Source organism: Balaenoptera ricei, chromosome 5, assembly GCF_028023285.1.
Source record: "Balaenoptera ricei isolate mBalRic1 chromosome 5, mBalRic1.hap2, whole genome shotgun sequence".
NCBI lineage: Eukaryota > Metazoa > Chordata > Mammalia > Artiodactyla > Balaenopteridae > Balaenoptera > Balaenoptera ricei.
The window spans coordinates 105,034,473-105,052,217 of NC_082643.1; the positions used below are offsets into that span (position 1 = coordinate 105,034,473).

Genomic DNA, 17,745 nt, shown 5'->3' on the forward strand with positions numbered 1-17,745 from the left:
TAGATTTGCCTCTTCTGGACATTTCATTTAAATGGAATCATACCACAGTTGACCTTCCAAATCTAGCTTTTTTTCACTTAGCATGAGGGTTTCAAGTTTCTACATTGTAACACATGTCAGAACTTCATTCCTTTCTTTGGCTGAATAACATTCCATTGTATGGAGAGACCACAATTGCTTCTCTTTTCATTTGTTGATGGATATTTGGGCTGTTTCCACCTTTTAGCCAGTGTGAATAGCACTGCTATGAGCTTTTATGTACAAGTTTTTGTTTGAACACCTGTTTTCAATTCTCTTGGGTATAGACCTAGGTGTGGAATGGCTGGGTCATATGGTAATTCTACGTTTATTTTTTGAGAAACCATCAAATTATTTTCCACCATGGCTGAACCGGTTTACATCCCCACTAGCAATGTACAAGGGCTCCAATCTCTCCACATCCTTGCCAACAGTTAGTTTTGTTTTTGTTTTTTAATTGGTGATATTAAGACGTTTTTGTACAGAGCCTGGGATGACCTAAGAGAGAGGGAGAAATTGATGCTGTTGAAATGAGATAATTGCTGGAAGGAAGGAAATTTTTGAGTAGGTGAGACGGATGCGCCCATAAAACCCACAAATGGGAGGTGCTCCCAAGTGAGAAGTCTGTCTGGATGCTGGGCTGCCAAAAAAGAAAGAAGAGAAAGGTGTCTGACATCAAGGTCTCACCCTGACGGACTTGTTCTCTCTGGTGAGGGCCTTGCCCACACAGCAGCAGTGAATGGGTGTCAGGGCAGACAGAGCGGGTGGTCTCGCTTTAAAAGCGTCAGTTCTTATCCACAAGGCGTGGTGCTTTGGGCAAAGTGGGGTGACCTCTGAAACCCCAGCAGGCTCAGACGTAGAATGGAGATAACAAGAGCTCAGGGGCTGTTCTTCGAATTAGATGAGGCTATGCCTAACCAGTGCCCAGAACATAGTAGGTGCTCACTAAAAGTAGGTCCCTTCCAGTGGCTCATCCTTCTGATTAGACTGTGAATTTCCTGACAGGTTTTCCCTTCTTTGCAGCCTTCTCAGCATCTAGCACTGTATTGGCCTCACAGTAGGAGCTCCGTAGACATTTGTAAAAGAATAAATAAAGGAACAGAATAAAAATAATGAGCTATAAAGAGATTTCTCAACAGTAACTGCAATAGCAAATATTTACCTGGAGCTTGCTACATTGCAGGCCATTTCAAAGGTATACACCCAGGAGTGATTAGTGGGCATGTAAACTGGTTTAGCCACTGTGGAAAATAGTTTGGTGTTTCTCAAGAAATAAACACAGAATTACCATTTGATACAGCAATTCCATTCCTAGGTATATACCCTTGCATCTCATTTGATCTGTATGTGACCTTGAGATGATTATTCCCTTATCCCCACTTTGCAGAGAGGTCACTTGTCCCACGAGACATGGTGGGGAGCAGCAGTTGGGATTTGAGGTCTGACATCAAATCTCAGGCTCTGTCATCTTATACTGTTTATCTAGATGCTGCTAAACCAATGGTTGAATTGTCCTGGCACCTGAGAATGATTTATTACAGCAAAAAAGATGTCAAGAGAGAGTTTGGGTGACTGCTTGGGGAAAGGAGGGGTGGGCGCCAGCTGGGTAACTGTGGAAGGTTTGAAAAGCCTGGGAAAGCAATCCCCTCGCTCCACAGCCTTTTCTTGGTGTGTCTGCATGTCCTAAAGTACAGCTGAAGCCACCCAGGCACAGAAATGTCATCTTTCTAGTGTGCGGGCTGTGCAGGCATCAGAGGTCGGTTGATAAAGACACCCTGAGTAGGTGTCTTCCAGGGATCAGGTGATTTCCTCCTGCTCTCCAGCCCTCCTTTGTCAACAACAAGGCACTGGGGAAATGGGATTAGCCATGAGGAGGTTACCCGATTGCTTCCAGTCAATGCCAAGGGAATTGGATGGGCTTTTCCAGGCTCCCAAGACAGCGCTGTCTCCCAGGGCCTGAATTCATGCCTGAGCCAGGCGCAGGGTTCCTTTCCCGAGGCGGGTGGGACTCCTGGGCACCCATCTCTCTGTGCTTCACCCCAAAACCATGCGTCACTTCCCACACCCTCACCTCTGTCTGTGAACTCCTCACCTCTCACTGTGAACTGCTCAGAAGGAGGCCGTTGATGCCCTTGGCTGAGCTTGGATCTTGTCCCAGCTGCCCAGCAACGCTCTTAGCCCCTCACCTCTCTCCCTCACATAGCTCTGCCACTCCAGCCCTCCATCTGTCTCCTGGGGCTGAAAAAGAGTAGGATTAGCATACCTGCATCACTTTTGAGCTAGAGAGAGGTCAGGAGGACAGCGTGCATTCATAAAATAACAGCAATGGCCGTGACCATGGGAGCAGCACTTCCCAAGTGACGGCTCTTGTGTATTTCATCACGGGCTGATTTTACTCCTCCATCGACAAAGCAGCAAGAGTTGACCCCTCATCCTGTTCCTCTGGACTTCAGACTCGATCAACCTGCATTCCTTTGTGTTTTGCTTTACAACTCTTGCGTGTCATTTTACTGACCTTCAACACAGCTGCCCGGGCAGGTTGGTCCTACACTGTTATCCACAAGGGAATTGACACCCTAAGGCAGTCAGCAGTGACTTCGCCAGGGTACCTCTGCCTTGGACTCCCAGGCCAGAACTTGCTGACCCACAGCTGGGCACGTTTTTAATAAGCTGAGCTAGCCATCAGTAGCTCGATGTTAATCATTTATTGCTTGTCAAGATTGCCATCACAGAATGTTTACGGTAGCCGCTGGATGCCTTTTAGTCATTAATGCAGCTTTCTTTCACAGTTTCCCAGGCTTATATCTGATTCAACTGGGAGCCGTTCTATTCATGAAGCATCTTCTGTTTGCTCTCTAGACAGGAACGGGCTGAGGAAGCTCCAGGAAACAGGTAAGTCAGGCTCGCAGGTTTGGATTGGCTTTGGGGACCATTTCAGGAATTACCAAGACTTACAGAGCAGTTGGAGCAAGAGATTTAAAAATTGAGGGATATGAAAATCAACTAGGTGAAGATTAAGTGAGAAATGCACTTGGAGTGCTTAGCGTGGTGTCTGACAAATGTTTATATAAAAACGAAATTGATTATGGTGTGGTCATTATTCCAAAGGCAGCTAATAACTCCCCTCCTCCCTTCCCCTTCTTCTTTCCCGCCCCTCCCCTTCTTCCTCGCTGCCCTATTTCCCACATTCCTTTAGGTTAGCTTTAGCTCCATGCCGAAGTCAGCAGAGAATTAACCCTGAAAATTCAGAATAAAGTCACCGTGAAGTGTTGGTCAGAGAACTGGGGCCAGGGCATGTGCGGCATTTTCTGCTCAGAGCTGTCAGCCAGCGACTTGCTGGGCCCACAGGGCTTTGTCAGCAGGGCCACATCTTGGGGTGGACAGGACAGAAGGCCACGACTCCAGACAGTTAGGGAGGTGGCTGCTGTCCGCAGGAGCCGGTTTGGGAGAAAACATCCGCCTTCGCTGTCTGCTGACATTTTGTGCGGCGCTGATGCAGGTGGGTGTCTTTTCTTCACTTGTATCCTTACTCGCAACGCAGGCTCATGAGCACGGGACTGACTTGAAGGGGTCTGGGCTCAGATCCCACCTCTGTGATGGGTTGGGTGGGAAAAGATTCTTCTCCAAGCCCTGCTCGCTTTACCTCTAACATGGCCAGTTAAAGCATCCAACACACGGTGCCCCTGACGTTTTTATTATAAGCAGCAGCAGCAATAGTACAGGAGAGGTGATTTTCTAAACATTTAACCCTAGGTGCAGCCTAAGGGGCCCCAATCAAATTGTCAGCATCAGAGACCTGTTGCCTGTAGCTGCTGGATTGTGGCAGGTGGGCCCCTGGGGCCTCAGCACGTGGCTATTCACCAATGGGAACAGCAGCAATCCGACCTTTTAGGCCAAAATGATGGGCACTGGCAGGGTGTTAGACTTGAGTAGCAGCAATATTAGTATTGTTACCGCAGATTCAAAAGACAGGAGCTAGCATTTTTTGGAACCCCATGCACTGGGCTTATATTTATGTTATACTATGTTATGTTATTGATATTATTCTATTTAAGCCTAGAGAATTATCTTGAGGCGGTTTAAGGTTCTCTAGTCAAACACCAAGTGGGTCCCCCTCCTTTTTCCTCTGAACCCGTTCTAAGACACCGTTCGTGATCCTTTAGCATTTACTATGTGCTTCACATACACTGACTCATTTAATCCTCACGAGAGCCCTATGAGGCAGGTCCTATTATTATTCCCTACTTGACAGAAAGAAATAGAGGTACAGAGAGGTTAAGTAACTTTCCCCAAGGCACACAGCTAGTGAGCTATAGAGCTGGAATTTGAACCCATGACTCCATGCTGCCTCGGGTACGAGCCATCTGCACAGGCGGCAGTCTCCCCCTGTGACGTGATGTCTTGGGGACGTGGCGTCATTCTCAGCTCCATGATGGCCTCTGCTGCAGACAGCAACCCTGGGCAGTGGGTCCTTACGGACTTAATAACCCTCTCTGACCAGGGAGTTAAGAAGGTCAGAGCTGGCTTTGACCCCAAAGGAAGTACAACCCGCACCCCACACACACATCCTCCTGGTACCAGCAAAATTTCTCCTTTGCAACATGTTTTCTGGGAAGAATGAACAAATACCTCTGCACCCTTGGCCTCAGGCACAACTCACCTCTCTCAGTGTAGAAGATTTATTCAACCTCTCGTGTTGGATCTTCAGAGCGCACCGCTTCCCCCATCCTGCGCCCGTGCCCCCTTGCCCTAGTTGTACCCACGGGAGGATTTAACACGGGCTGTGATTAGTTAGTGCCCACTTGCTGCCTTCTCTTCTCCCTCCCACGTCTGTTCTCACTTCTTCCTCCTCATCTGGGACCGCTCATCAGCTCTGACCATCAGTTCTAGGTGGTTCCAGCTTTGGACACATCCTCACAAAAGCCACCCTCTGATCACAGCTTGGATCCCATCTTCTCTCAGTTGTTCTGCAATCTAAGCCCCCAGGGGAAGCTTCCATCCTCCCTTAACTGCCTCATCATGCCTGCCACTCACCCTCTGTCCCTCCCTCATGAACCCCCAGTGCTCCGAGACCCACATCTTCCTTCCCCAGGACCAAGCCGGGAATGGACCGTCCACACCCTCCTACAGCCCGACCAGGCTTGGTTTTTAAGGCTGCTCCCCAGAGGTCCCCATGGCAATTTCTCAGTTTCACAAACCTTCCTGCCCCTTCAGTTGGTTGCTTGGCCTTGTGCTTCACTGAGAATATGGACACCACTGGACAGAAGTCTCCCATCTCCCCACTTCCAAACCTGCATCCTGCCCACGCTTCACCCATGTTCCGTCCTCTGATTCCACACCCACTGCCCACCCTCTTCTCTGCTCCTCCTCGAGGCCAAGGTTCTAGGAAGATCCATCTCCTCCTCCAGATGGTCCAGGCTCTCCCCAACCCCCCGACTTACACTTCCCTATGGCCTCCATGTGGCCACATGCCCTGGACACTCTTAGCTCCTCTTCCTTGGCCCCTGAGCCATATTCACACAGCTGACCACTCACATCCTCTTAAAGTTCTCCTGCCAAAGTTCGCTCTCCCTGCTTTCTCCGACTCAGTCCCCTTTGCTGTCTTCTGTCCTCCCTCTGCTCTTTCCTGGTCGGAGTTCCTTAGGAATCTTTTTCTACACTCTGTCCCTGGGTGACTGACTTATCTAATTCCATGGTGTTAATTGTCCTTAATTTATCTCCAGCCCAGACCACTTCTTGAGCACCGCTCTTATTTCCAGCTGCCAGAGTGATATTTGTACTTGGATGTCACTTCCAACTGCCAGAGTGATATTTGTACTTGGATGTCACACAAATGTCTCAGCCACACGCGTCCTAAAGAGAATTCTTTATTTCCTCCCATCCCCAAATCTGTTGCTTTCTGAGTCTTCTCCAGCTCAGTGAATGATGGTTGCCATTACTTAGACACCACAGATTTGCCAGGCATCTCCCCAGGCCTTTTATGTACATTCCCTCATCTAACAATCATGACATGAGAGAATGATAACAATCATCCATTGACTGACAAAGAAACAGACCCAGAGGTTAAGTAACTTGTCCTGGGTCACGGTGGCAAAACCAAGATGGGCAGGTTTCTGACTCCACTATAGCTTTGCTCTTTCCACCCGGCTCATGCCTTTTCAAATCAGACTCTTGCTTGATTATTTGGAGACCATCTTCATCCTTGGGTACCTGCAGGACCACCATGTTGCATAACTCCAGGGGGACTCTGACAATGTCACCTGTGTAATTGGTGCTCCCTGGAGTCATGTGGTGACAGCCATTCACATAAACTAGAATGGGAATGCAGTCTCTGGAGCTCAACAGGTGGTGGCCATGGATACCGTCATTCTGGCTCCCTTGGTCCCATCCCATCTCATCTGATCCCATTCTGACTCCTCTCTTCCACCCCACCCACCCATTCTGTTTACTGTGCTCGTCTCAAGCCAGGCACTGTCACATCTGTGGGCACAGAGGTGGATCAGCTGCGATCCTGGAGTGTGAGGAGTGTATCAGGCAGGGTTCTCCAGAGAAACAGAACTGACAGGATGCATGTCTAGATAGATAGATAGATAGATATAGATATTGATAGAAGAATAAAGAGAGAAAGCTTTTAAGGAATTGACTTGCATGATCGTGGGGTTGGCAAGCCCCAGACCCATATGGCAAGCCCACAGGCTAGAAATTCTGGCAAGAGTTGATGTTGCAGCCTTGGTCTCAAGTCTGGAAACTCAGGCAGGATTTCTATGTTGTCATCTTGATGCTGAGTTCCTTCCTCTTCAAGCACCTTAGTCTTTGCTCTTAAGGCCTTCAGCTAATTGGATGAGGCTCACCCGCATTATGGAGGGTCGTCAACTTAAAGTCAACTGATTGTAAATGTGAGTCATACCTAAAAACTACCAGCAACATCTCGCCCGTTCTCTAAGTGTCCGACCACACAACTGAGCACCATGGCTTTGATGAGCTGCCACATAAAATGTACCCTCAGGAGGAGGTCACGGTCACTGGCGAGGACACAGACGAGAGAACAGTCAGCTGGTACAGTCTGGCTCCTGCGAGACTAATGCGATGAGCTAGGGGATGCACAGGACAAAGTGATTCAGATTTTCTAGAAGAAATAGATTGACAAGCAGAGTAGGTGAGCCTTGAAGGTGAGACAGGAACAGGAGAAGAGGCACTCCAGGCCAGGGGCCAGCCTAGGAAACAGCCAGAGCGGCCTGAACACAGAGGCCCAGTGCGTGGCATGTCCCTGGGCGTACGCTGGAGGGAGAGAGGCGGGTCCCTCGGTGGAGGGCCTCGAATGTCACGCTCACGTGTGACCAACTGACATTCTGTCAGGCCAGCTCACATGACTTCGGACCTCACAGCCCGTCATCCTATAAGAACTGTGTATTCTTCCACAATTGTAGTTTTTAAGTCTGCTTGGCTCCTTGAGATCTTAAGGGCTTAATTCTTCAAAAAAAAACTGTTTCTTTTTAATTTGAAGAAATTCGAAAAGCTTGTTTTTCTAGCTGTAGAAGTGGTTGGTTTTTGTTGGATTGTTTCAGTGTAGAAAATTGGAAAACTGTAGGAAAACAAATCAGATTAAAAAATTGGCTAAGATAACCACGGCCAAGTGGTAATTGTTATTATGTTGTGCTGCTTCCAGGAAGTCTGTTTTCTATGCACAGAAGTATGCGATCTGTCCCCTGCGCATCTCTGCAGCCCATCTCCCACTGCTCCCCCATCCCGTGCTGGGCCAGGCCACTTACCTTCCATATGCCCCATGAGCAGCCCATATGCTCTTCCTAAATTGTCTCCTCTCCCAGAATGTATGCTCCATAAGGGGAGGGCAAGGTCTGTTTTGCTCAAGATCGCATCCCCATAACCTAGATACCAGGGGCTTAATAAATAATTTAATGTATGAACATTTTATTTCACTTTTAATTTTAAATTAAAAAACACATGGACATAGTTTAAGTACATATATTGTTTAATAGTATGACTATTAATAAGTACACCTATTTTATTTCATTTATTTATTTTTTTTGCTGCGCTGGGTCTTTGTTGCTGCGCACGAGCTTTCTATAGTTGTGGCGAGCGGGGGCTACTCTTCGTTGTGGTGTGCGGGCTTCTCATTGCGGTGCCTTCTCTTGTTGCAGAGCACGGGCTCTAGGCACGTGGGCTTCAGTAGTTGTGGCACGTGGGCTCAGTAGCTGTGGCTCGCGGGCTCTAGAGCGCAGGCTCAGTAGTTGTGGCACACAGGTTTAGTTGCTCCGTGGCATGTGGGATCTTCCCAGACCAGGGCTTGAACCCGTGTCCCCTGCACTGGCAGGCGGATTCTTAACCACTGCGTCACCAGGGAAGCGCAGTATACCTATTTTAAATGTTGACTAATGTATATTCTTTTATATATCTTCCTCTTATCAAGTAAGAATGTATTATAAGCATTTTCCAGTGACATGAAATCTTCTTCTTTAACATTAGTTTTGAAGTGCTGCATGAGTTTCATCACTTTAAACTTTACTCTTAGATATTTTGTCCTATTGTGAAGACCATTTTTCTACCATGAAAATGCTGCAATGACCATCTCAGGCTTAAATCTTCACACATTGTTATTACTGCTTTAGGCTATTTATAAATGGAGTCATTGGGCCAAAGGACCTAAATATTTTTATGGCTCTAGAAACATATTTCCAAACTCCAGAGAAGCTGTACAGTTTTCCACATCTGTTGTGCCAATGATTTGGGTTATAATTTCGGTAACTGTCTCCAATTTGACAGGGGAGATTGGCACTTTGTTTGCATTTGCACTGCTTTTATTTTCACACCTTTGGGACAGAAAGTCTAAGGTTTCCAAAGCATGTCCCACCGTAAGAGTGACCTTCTGAATGAGGATGTTCCGGGGTAAGGGCCTGTACTTGATAAGTGATGTGGCACGTGTAGGAAAGCAGAGAAGTGGTCCAACCTGACCATCTCGCAAATGGAGAAACCAAGGCCAGAGAGGAGCAGAGACCGGGTACCCAGGTCTCTGGGGGAGCTGGGCCCCCCATCCTGGTGTCCTCATCAGGGACTCTCCCCTGGGTTCCTTACTGTGACAGCAAGTGTCTGTCTAATGGCTTCTTCCTTTTTTCTCTTTTTCAGGAACAAAAAAGCCCAGCCCAAAAGCTGAAAACTAACCATGAAGCTCAGGGAAAAGGACCCAGCAGATAACAAAGAAAGTGACTTGGAGGAAAAGAAATTGGTCAGTCCTGGTCTCCCTATGTCTCCCTTGTAGGAGTGTTCAGGTGACCCTTGGGCGGTCCCTCCTGGCGCCCTCCCTCCTCCCAGGGAAAGGGATGTTGAGGTGAGGTCAGGCAGAGAAGGAGCAGAGGCTGGAAGCAAAGTTATGCAGGAAGGACCCATGTGAACTGTAAATTGTATACGGTGAGGCACAGGCTGCTGATGGTGATGTCCTCTGATTGATGGTGATACTATCTGTGGTGACCTTCCAGACGGGGGGGAGTCTCCGTTCCAAAGGTCATTTCTCAGCAAGAGGACATTGATGTTGAAGGTGATAATGTCATCATCCTTAAAGGAAACACTGAAACCCAACCCTCTGCAAGGCCCAGTCCATGTGCCCCCTCCTCCAGGAAGCCCTCGGCACTTAGAAAGTCCCTCTCCTTCCTCAGGACTCCTTGGACCCTCTCTTTAAACCAGATTCAAAACCAACAGCCGAACAGTGCCTGCTCTGTGCCAGACCTTACATGGGTCTCTCGTTCCGTTCTCCTGGCTACACTGTAGTGGAGGCATCACTACCCCCATTTTACAGGTGAGAAACTGAGGCTCAAAGAAGGCTGAAGCCACGTGTCCAAGGCTACGTAGCTAGTTTAAGGTGCAGCTGATCTCGAACACTGACCCATCTGTGCCTCGTGTCCTGTGATGGGTGTGGAGGCAACCAGGACTCAGAAAAATATGTGTCCATATTTGTAATAAACCTGTATTTAGCAGAACAAAGATCAATACAAGTGTATTTACGAAATTCCCTGGGGAGTGTGAAATGGCAGCTAAGCATCCCCATCCCCATCTCATAGGTGTGAACTGGAGGTCCAGGGGGGCCAAGCCACCTATCTCAGGGGCCCCAGGGACCCTGCAGACCCAGGCTAAGCAGACAGAGATTCCCTCCAAGTGGACACAGTATCTTTTCATTTGTCTCTAGGTATTTTTTGATTTCCTCTTTGATTTCTTCAGTGATCTCTTGGTTATTTAGTAACGTATTGTTTAGCCTCCATGTGTTTGTGTTTTTTACCTTTTTTTCCCTGTAATTGATTTCTGATCTCATAGCATTGTGGTCAGATAAGACGCTTGATATGATTTCAATTTTCTTAAATTTACTGAGGCTTGATTTGTTGACCCAAGATGTGATCTATCCTGGAGAATGTTCTGTGTGCACTTGAGAAGAAAGTGTAATCTGCTGTTTTTGGATGGAGTGTCCTATAAATATCAATTAAATCTATCTGGTCTATTGTGTCATTTAAAGCTTGTGTTTCCTTATTAATTTTCTGTTTGGATGATCTGTCTATTGGTGTAAGTGAGGTGTTAAAGTCCCTCACTATTACTGTGTTACTGTCAATTTCCTCTTTTACAGCTGTTGGCATTTGCCTCATGTATTGAGGTGCTCCTATGTTGGGTGCATTTTTATTTAGAATTGTTATATCTTCCTCTTGGACTGATCCCTTGATCATTATGTAGTGTCCTTGCTTGTCTCTTGTAACATCCTTTATTTTAAAGTCTATTTTGTCTGATATGAGTATTGCTACTCCAGCTTTCTTTAGATTTCCATTTGCATGGAATATCTTTTTCCATCCCCTCACTTTCAGTCTGTATGTGTCCCTAGGTCTGAAGCGGGTCTCTTGTAGACAGTATATATATGGGTCTTGTTTTTGTATCCATTCAGCGAGCCTGTGTCTTTTGGTTGGAGCATTTAATCCATTCACGTTTAAGGTAATTGTCGCTATGTATGTTCCTATTACCATTTACTTAATTGTTATGGGTTTGTTTTTGTAGGTCCTTTTCTTCTCTTGTGTTTCCCACTTAGAGAAGTTCCTTTAGCATTTGTTGTAGAGCTGGTTTGGTGGTGCTGAAGTCTCTTAGCTTTTGCTTGTCTGTAAAGCTTTTGATTTCTCTGTTGAATCTGAATGAGATCCTTGCTGGGTAGAGTAATCTTGGTTGTAGGTTCTTCCCTTTCATCACTTTAAATATAACATGCCACTCCCTTCTGGCTTGTAGAGTTTCTGCTGAGAAATCAGCTCTTATCCTTATGGGAGTTCCCTTATTTATATGTTATTTGTCGTTTTTCCCTTGTTGCTTTCAATAATTATTCTTTGTCTTTTATTTTTGTCAGTTTGATGACTATGTGTCTCGGCGTGTTTCTCCTTGGGTTTATCCTGCCTGGGACTCTCTGGCCTTCCTGGACTTGGGTGTCTATTTCCTTTCCCATGTTAGGGAAGTTTTTGACTATAATCTCTTCAAATATTTTCTCGGGTCCTTTCTCTCTCTCTTCTCCTTCTGGGACCCCTATAATGTAAATGTTGTTGTGTTTAATGTTGTCCCAGAGGTCTCTTAGGCGGTCTTCATTTCTTTTCATTCTTTTTTCTTTATTCTGTTCTGCAGCAGTGAATTCCACCATTCTGTCTTCCAGGTCACTTATCCATTCTTCTGCCTCAGTTATTCTGCTATTGATTCCTTCTAGTGTATTTTTCATTTCAGTTATTGTATTGTTCATCTCTGTTTGTTTGTTCTTTAATTCTTCTAGGTGTTTGTTCTTTAATTCTTCTAGGTCTTTGTTAAACACTTCTTGCATCTTCTTGATCTTTGCCTCCATTTTTTTCCGAGGTCCTGGATCATCTTCACTATCATTATTCTGAATTCTTTTTCTGGAAGGTTGCCTATCTCCACCTCATTTAGTTTTTTTTCTGGGGTTTTACCTTGTTCCTTCATCTGGTACATAGCTCTCTGCCTTTTCATCTTGTCTATCTTTCTGTGAATGTGGTTTTTGTTCCACAGGCTGCAGGATTGTAACTCTTCTTGCTTCTGCTGTCTGCCCTCTGGTGGATGGGGCTGTCTACCATGTGAGTTTTTTAGGGTTGCCATGACAAAGCTCAACAGACTGGGTGGCTTAAACAACAGAAATATATTTCCTCACAGTCTGGAGGCTGGAAGTCCAAGATCAAGGTGTGGGCAGCTTGGTTTCTTCTGAGGCCTCTCTCCTTGGCTTGTAGGTGTCCGTCTTCTCCCTGTGTCCTTACATGGTTGTCCTGCTGTGCTTGTCTGTGTCCTAATCTCTCCTAGGACACCAGTCAGGTTGGATTAGGGCCCACCCATATGACCTCATTTTACCTTAATCTCTTCTTTAAAAGCCCTGTCTCCAAATCATCACATTCTGAGGTAGCAAGGTTAGGACTTCAATATATGAATGTTGGGGGGCACAGTTTACCCCTTAACATACACAGTCCCTGCCCTTGCTGAGCTCCTATCCAGAGGGGAAGACACACATGAGGATAACACTTGGGAGAAAGGTCACAGCCAGCACAGCTGTTAGCAGCACATGGAACACAGGGGCGGCAGAGAGATGTCCAGGGAGGCTTCTGGGGGGAGGTGGCGAAGGTGCTGAGCACTGAAGGATGAGCAAAGTTATGGGCACCGGTAAATGGGTGTGTGCAGGGAGGAGTGAGTGAGTGTCAGGACAGGCCCAGCACACCCAGGAATGCTGGTTTATGACCACATCCTTTTTTTTAAATTAACTTTTTAAAAACTGAAGTATAGTTGATTTACAATGTTGTGTTAATCTCTGCTGTACAGCATTCAGTTATGCATATATACATTCTTTTTTTCATATTCTTTTCCATGATGGTTTATCATAGGATACAGAATATAGTTCCCTGTGCTATGCAGTAGGACCTTGTTGTCTATCCATTCTATATATAATAGCTTCCATCTGCTGACCCCGACCTCCCACTGCATCCCTCCCCCAACCCCCTCCCCCTTGGCAACCACCAGTCTGTTCTCTATGTCCATGAGTCTGTTTCTGTCTGTTTCTGTTCATAGAAACAGATAGGTTCATTTGTATATGACCACATCCTTGATAGAGTTTATTTTCTAGGATCTGCCTGAGAGCATGGGCCACAGACTGTGTGCATGGGGGGCTGGCACTGGATTTGGAGACGGATGAAGCCAGGCTCTCCCTGAACTTCCATTCTTTTCTGTAACGTCAGGCTAGCAGCTCCTCCTGAGCCTGCTGGGAGGGTTGGTGATACCACGGGTGTGAACACACTTGGCCAAGGGCAGAGCAGTATAGACGTGTGCTGTGAGATGGGTAACTGGGAAGCTGGTTAGCTGCCATCTGGTTCACAAAGCTGTACCCAATCATGCTCGTTACAGAGGCAGGAACCCAAGCCCAGGAAACAGCCTTAGCAGTGGTCCAGCAACATCAAGTTGGCCCCAGACCTCTTCTTTACAGCTGTGGACACTTATATCCCAGGGGTGGGGGGCAAATCTTCCTACGTGGAGTACTTACCATGGCGTTTGTTTAGAAAAGGATGAGAGCATTTGGGTCAAGAAATAGCTCATTTTCTGGGGACAGGGGGTTTGAAGAATAATAATGAATATTCATTGTGCAATTGATATATGCTGGGTGCTGTTTTAGGTTCTGTGGTTTAGTGTGTTCCGTGTACAAACTCATCAAATCTTAACAAGTGTAAGACGTGGTGGCACCATTATCACACCCATTTTACAGATGAGGACACTGTGTCACAGGGAAGCCTAGTAATTTGCCCAAGAGCTCACAGGTTGTAAGTGGCTGGGCCAAGACCCAAACCCAGGCCGTCTGTCCAGCGCCATTGTCTGGGCTTTAACCCTCTGAGCTGTGGCAAAGTGAGGGGACAGCTCCCATCACCCTCACCAAGGCTTTCCAAAGAGTGGAGCTGTTTGTTTTCTCACTCTGCGATGCTCTGGGGACGCCCGCTGGGAATCAGAGATCCCCCACCTGCCTGAAGGAGGAAAGCATGGTTCACCCGAAGGCCAGGCTTCTTAAATAGCCAAGGCCACCCTGGAACTTGAGCCAGGACACCTGGGCTCTGATCTCAGGTGCGGGACTTCGCTGCTCACCTCTGGGCTGGTTTGTGGGCAGGTTGGGGGGCGGACTCACAGACAGCCAGCTCCACCAATAAGAGGAGGTCTTCATGCCAAGCACTGCCTCCCGGCTGCAGGACAAAAAGGGAAAGCGATGTCCTGCAAGTTTCTCTCACTCCTCTGACTGGGAGAACCCCTGGTGCAGGGCAGGGCCAGGGCAGCTGCAGGCTGTTTGTCCCCACCCTCCACCCCTGGCCTCCAGTCTGCAGCCCCTCTGGGTGGCAGAGCCTTTAGTGCTTTTGGACTAGGATGCCTTTGCAGCTCAGGTACTCCCCACACACCAAGGTCCCTCCCAGTTGTAGCTGCACATTTGTGTGGACCACCGGGGTCTTGGGGCCTTTTGAGTTTTCAACCCCCACGGGGAACATGGAACAATTTTAAATGAAGGGGGCAGATCACCTGATCCACTGTGAGTTTTAGCAAGATCAGGGAGACCCCTTGTTACAGATGAGGAGACCAGGGAGGATACATGGAAGGGCCTGGGTCAAGGAGGGGGTGGAGGAGGAAATGAGATGACGAATACGACACCCCACAGGATGGCACAGGGGATTCCTCACTGCACAGCAACGCAGCCATGCTGCCCCTCCCCCACTTTAGGCCCCAATCAGCTCAATTATTTTGCTTCTCCCCACGTCCCAGGGCATCCATGTCTGCAGGCCTGGCTCAGTGCCCTCCCACCCCGCACCCTTCTCTGTCTGCATATTCCCCCGGCTTACTCATCCTGTAAGAGTCTGCTCTCCAATCACCTCTTCCAGGAAGTCTTCCGAGATCAGCCCCCCTGGTTGGCTCGGTGCCTCCTCCGTGTTTCCCCAGGAATCCTCGGCCATCACACGTGATGTCATAATCGAGAACTTCCATGTTAGAGTCCTGCTCTGGACCCAGCTCTGTGAAGGGAGCTGGCCAACTGGCCAAAAACTGTTTCCAGAAACAGCCAATTCTCCAAGCCGCATCCCTGCGTGATTGATATGCGGAATGAGTATTGTGCTGACTGATTCATGCACTCAGCAAATAACTAGCCTAATTATTCAGGGTTGGCTTTTTCTTTTGGAAGTTTCAGTTCCCCATTGAGCAGATCCCTTCCCACTGTTGTGCATTCCGGGCTGGATGTTTTCACGTGCATTTGATAATCCCCACTCCCAGTGCTTCTGCCATAATCCACAGCTTTTATTTCAACATGTACTTTCCATTAAACCCAGGTTGCCGGCTTCTTTTTTATGCGGACTTGAGGCCGCCCTGGCCTTCTAGGGGTTCTGCGTACCCCAAACACGCCATCATTCTGCCGGCCTCTGCACCTGTTCTCTGCCTCTGGGAGGAAACAGTCAAGGCAACCTGTCCTACACATGATTTAAGGCCCTTCTCTGACATCTGGGCAATTCGGCCACGCGGTGAGTTAATTCCCATGACATCCTGGTGTGCATGAGGGTCTTGCCTCCTTAATGCTTTCACTGAGCCAGCCTGGCTGAATGAGCAGGGCAGAGTAATGACCAGTGGCAATTTCTTTTTCTTCCAAACCCACAGCCTCCCCTTGTTCTAGAGCTGCAGGGCAGCCCAGGTCCATCTCCAACACGCTGCTCGGGGTTGTGTGTTTTCTATTCCAGCCTCAGAATAACTCTGCAGGATAATCAGGGCGGGATCAATTGCCCATTTCGCACTTGTAAACGTGGTAGCTCAGAGAGGCAAAGCGACTTGCCTAAGGACACACAGCTAAAAAGCAGTGGAGTCAGGGTTGGAACCGCACCAGCCTTCTCCTGTAGTCAGTGACCTTTCCATTTGTCCCAGTCCTGAGGGAAACTTGCCCTGGGCTCATGCCAGTCGCTCCCCTCCCAGCACGCTGGCCTTAAGAGGGACAATAAAAACATGCCAAAGAAAGAATCCAAACTCAGGGTGGTGATTCCTGGGAAGACAAGTTTCCCTTTCAGGGCTCTCCAGACGCTGTGATGATTTGGAAAGGGGAAAAACATTCACTGCCCATTTCCTGTTCAGACAAAATACAATTGCCACACTTCCTGTTCAGCGCTCCCGCCCACCCTCCCTCCGTGGACTCTGCCTCCTCATTTACGGAGATGCCCCAGCAGAGTCCGGGCTGGAAGGCACTGTGGGCTGAGCCAGCTTGAGGGAGGGCCGGCAGGTGGGTTGTCGGGAAACAGAACATGGACTCTCTGGAACCGAGCTCAGCTCCCGTTGCCCGTGACCCGAGCCGCTCGGCGCCTCCTGAGTTTATCCATCTGAGGAGCGGGACGCCGTGTGGGAGGAGAAGAAAGGTAAACACAGAAACTGGCCTCTGTCTGGGTCACAGAGGCACTCTCTGACTGCTTGAAAGGCCTCTGGCCTTGAGTCCTGGCCTCCTAGTCCCTGTGACCTTGGCCGTGGTGCTCCAACTCGTAAGTCGCAGCTTCCTGGGACCCACAGTATCTTCTGGCAGCGCGGCTGTGCTCGTGCAATGAGGTCAAGGCAGCGAACTGCTCGCACGTGCTGGGTGGTGTCCCCACCTTGCAGCAGGTGGTGAGAGGTGGTGGGCACAGGTGGGCCACAGAGGGGGGTGGGGGGCTCGGGGGAGATGGCTCCCACCTGCTCTTCTCTGCCCTCTGATGGGTGCAGACAAGGGAATAATGACCAGGGCTGGGAGTGAGGAAAGCCCAGGGGACCAGCACAGCCCGGGAGTCAGAAGGAATAACATCTGAGCTGAGACCCAGAGGATGAGTTTAAAGATGAAAGGCGATGGAGAATGGGCCTTTTGTCCAAAATGTGATTCTGTTCCATCAATGAATCCCGTTCAGTAAAAGCTCCTATTACTGCAGAAAAATATTCTGGCTCCACACTTGCCAACGTCCCTCTCCATGGCCTCTGAACCCTCCCTCTGGCCTCAATTCAATCACCAGCATTTACCAAGCACCTCCTCTGTAGCAGGCTTGGTGCCTGGAAGCAAGACCCCTGCCCTCAAAAAGTAAGACCCACGCCCACTGTCCAGCCTCTGCTGCTGACCCCCAGGGGCACCTACCCCTGGACAGGTGAGGACCTTACCTGCTCTAACTCCTTTCTTCGGCAGAATATCCTATGAGGTGGGTGTATTATCATCGCCATTTCACAGATGAGAACACCGCATCAGAGAGCAGCTATGTAACTGGTCTGAGGTTACGCAGTCATAAGAGGCAGACCTGGGGGTCAGACAACGTTGAATCAAAGATGGAAAAGTAAAAATGAGGAGGTGGAACTTTCAGGGTGGCTTTCAGTGGGTCTTAGATATGAAAGTCTCCAGAAGGGAAGGTTTCAGCGGGGCATGGCCATATGGGCCGGGGCAAGAGAGACCTTGGCACGTAGCCTGGGCAATGGCCATTCTGCACGGCTGGGTCAGAGGGAGTAGAGAGAGAGAACAAAGTGAGTGAACAGCCTTTCTGAACACTGGCTACGTGCACAAGCCCCTCAACGTCCTCAGCCAGCAACACATCCACAACAGCCTATGCAGCTGGTGCTGTAATTTAGATCCCATTTTACAGCTGGGCAAGCTGAGGCTCAGAAAGGTCAAGACCCTGGACAGATCCCACAGCTGAGTGGTGGAGCCAT

General features: G+C 48.4%; 1 protein-coding gene across 4 annotated transcripts in view; it reads left to right on the plus strand.

Annotated features, from left to right (window-relative positions):
* The first annotated feature begins 2,855 nt into the window (after positions 1 to 2,855).
* Positions 2,856 to 17,745, plus strand: part of SLC2A9 (solute carrier family 2 member 9) — a 233,560-nt gene continuing 218,670 nt past the window's right edge. For 3 of the 4 annotated variants that reach the window (XM_059924182.1, XM_059924183.1, XM_059924185.1), the window contains exon 1: positions 16,232 to 16,445. In XM_059924182.1, coding sequence (XP_059780165.1) covers positions 16,335 to 16,445 — 111 coding nt within the window. In that variant the 5' untranslated portion in view covers positions 16,232 to 16,334. Of the gene's footprint in view, positions 2,911 to 9,159; positions 9,260 to 16,231; positions 16,446 to 17,745 lie in introns of those variants that run through there. The other variant, XM_059924186.1, reaches the window with a different exon arrangement.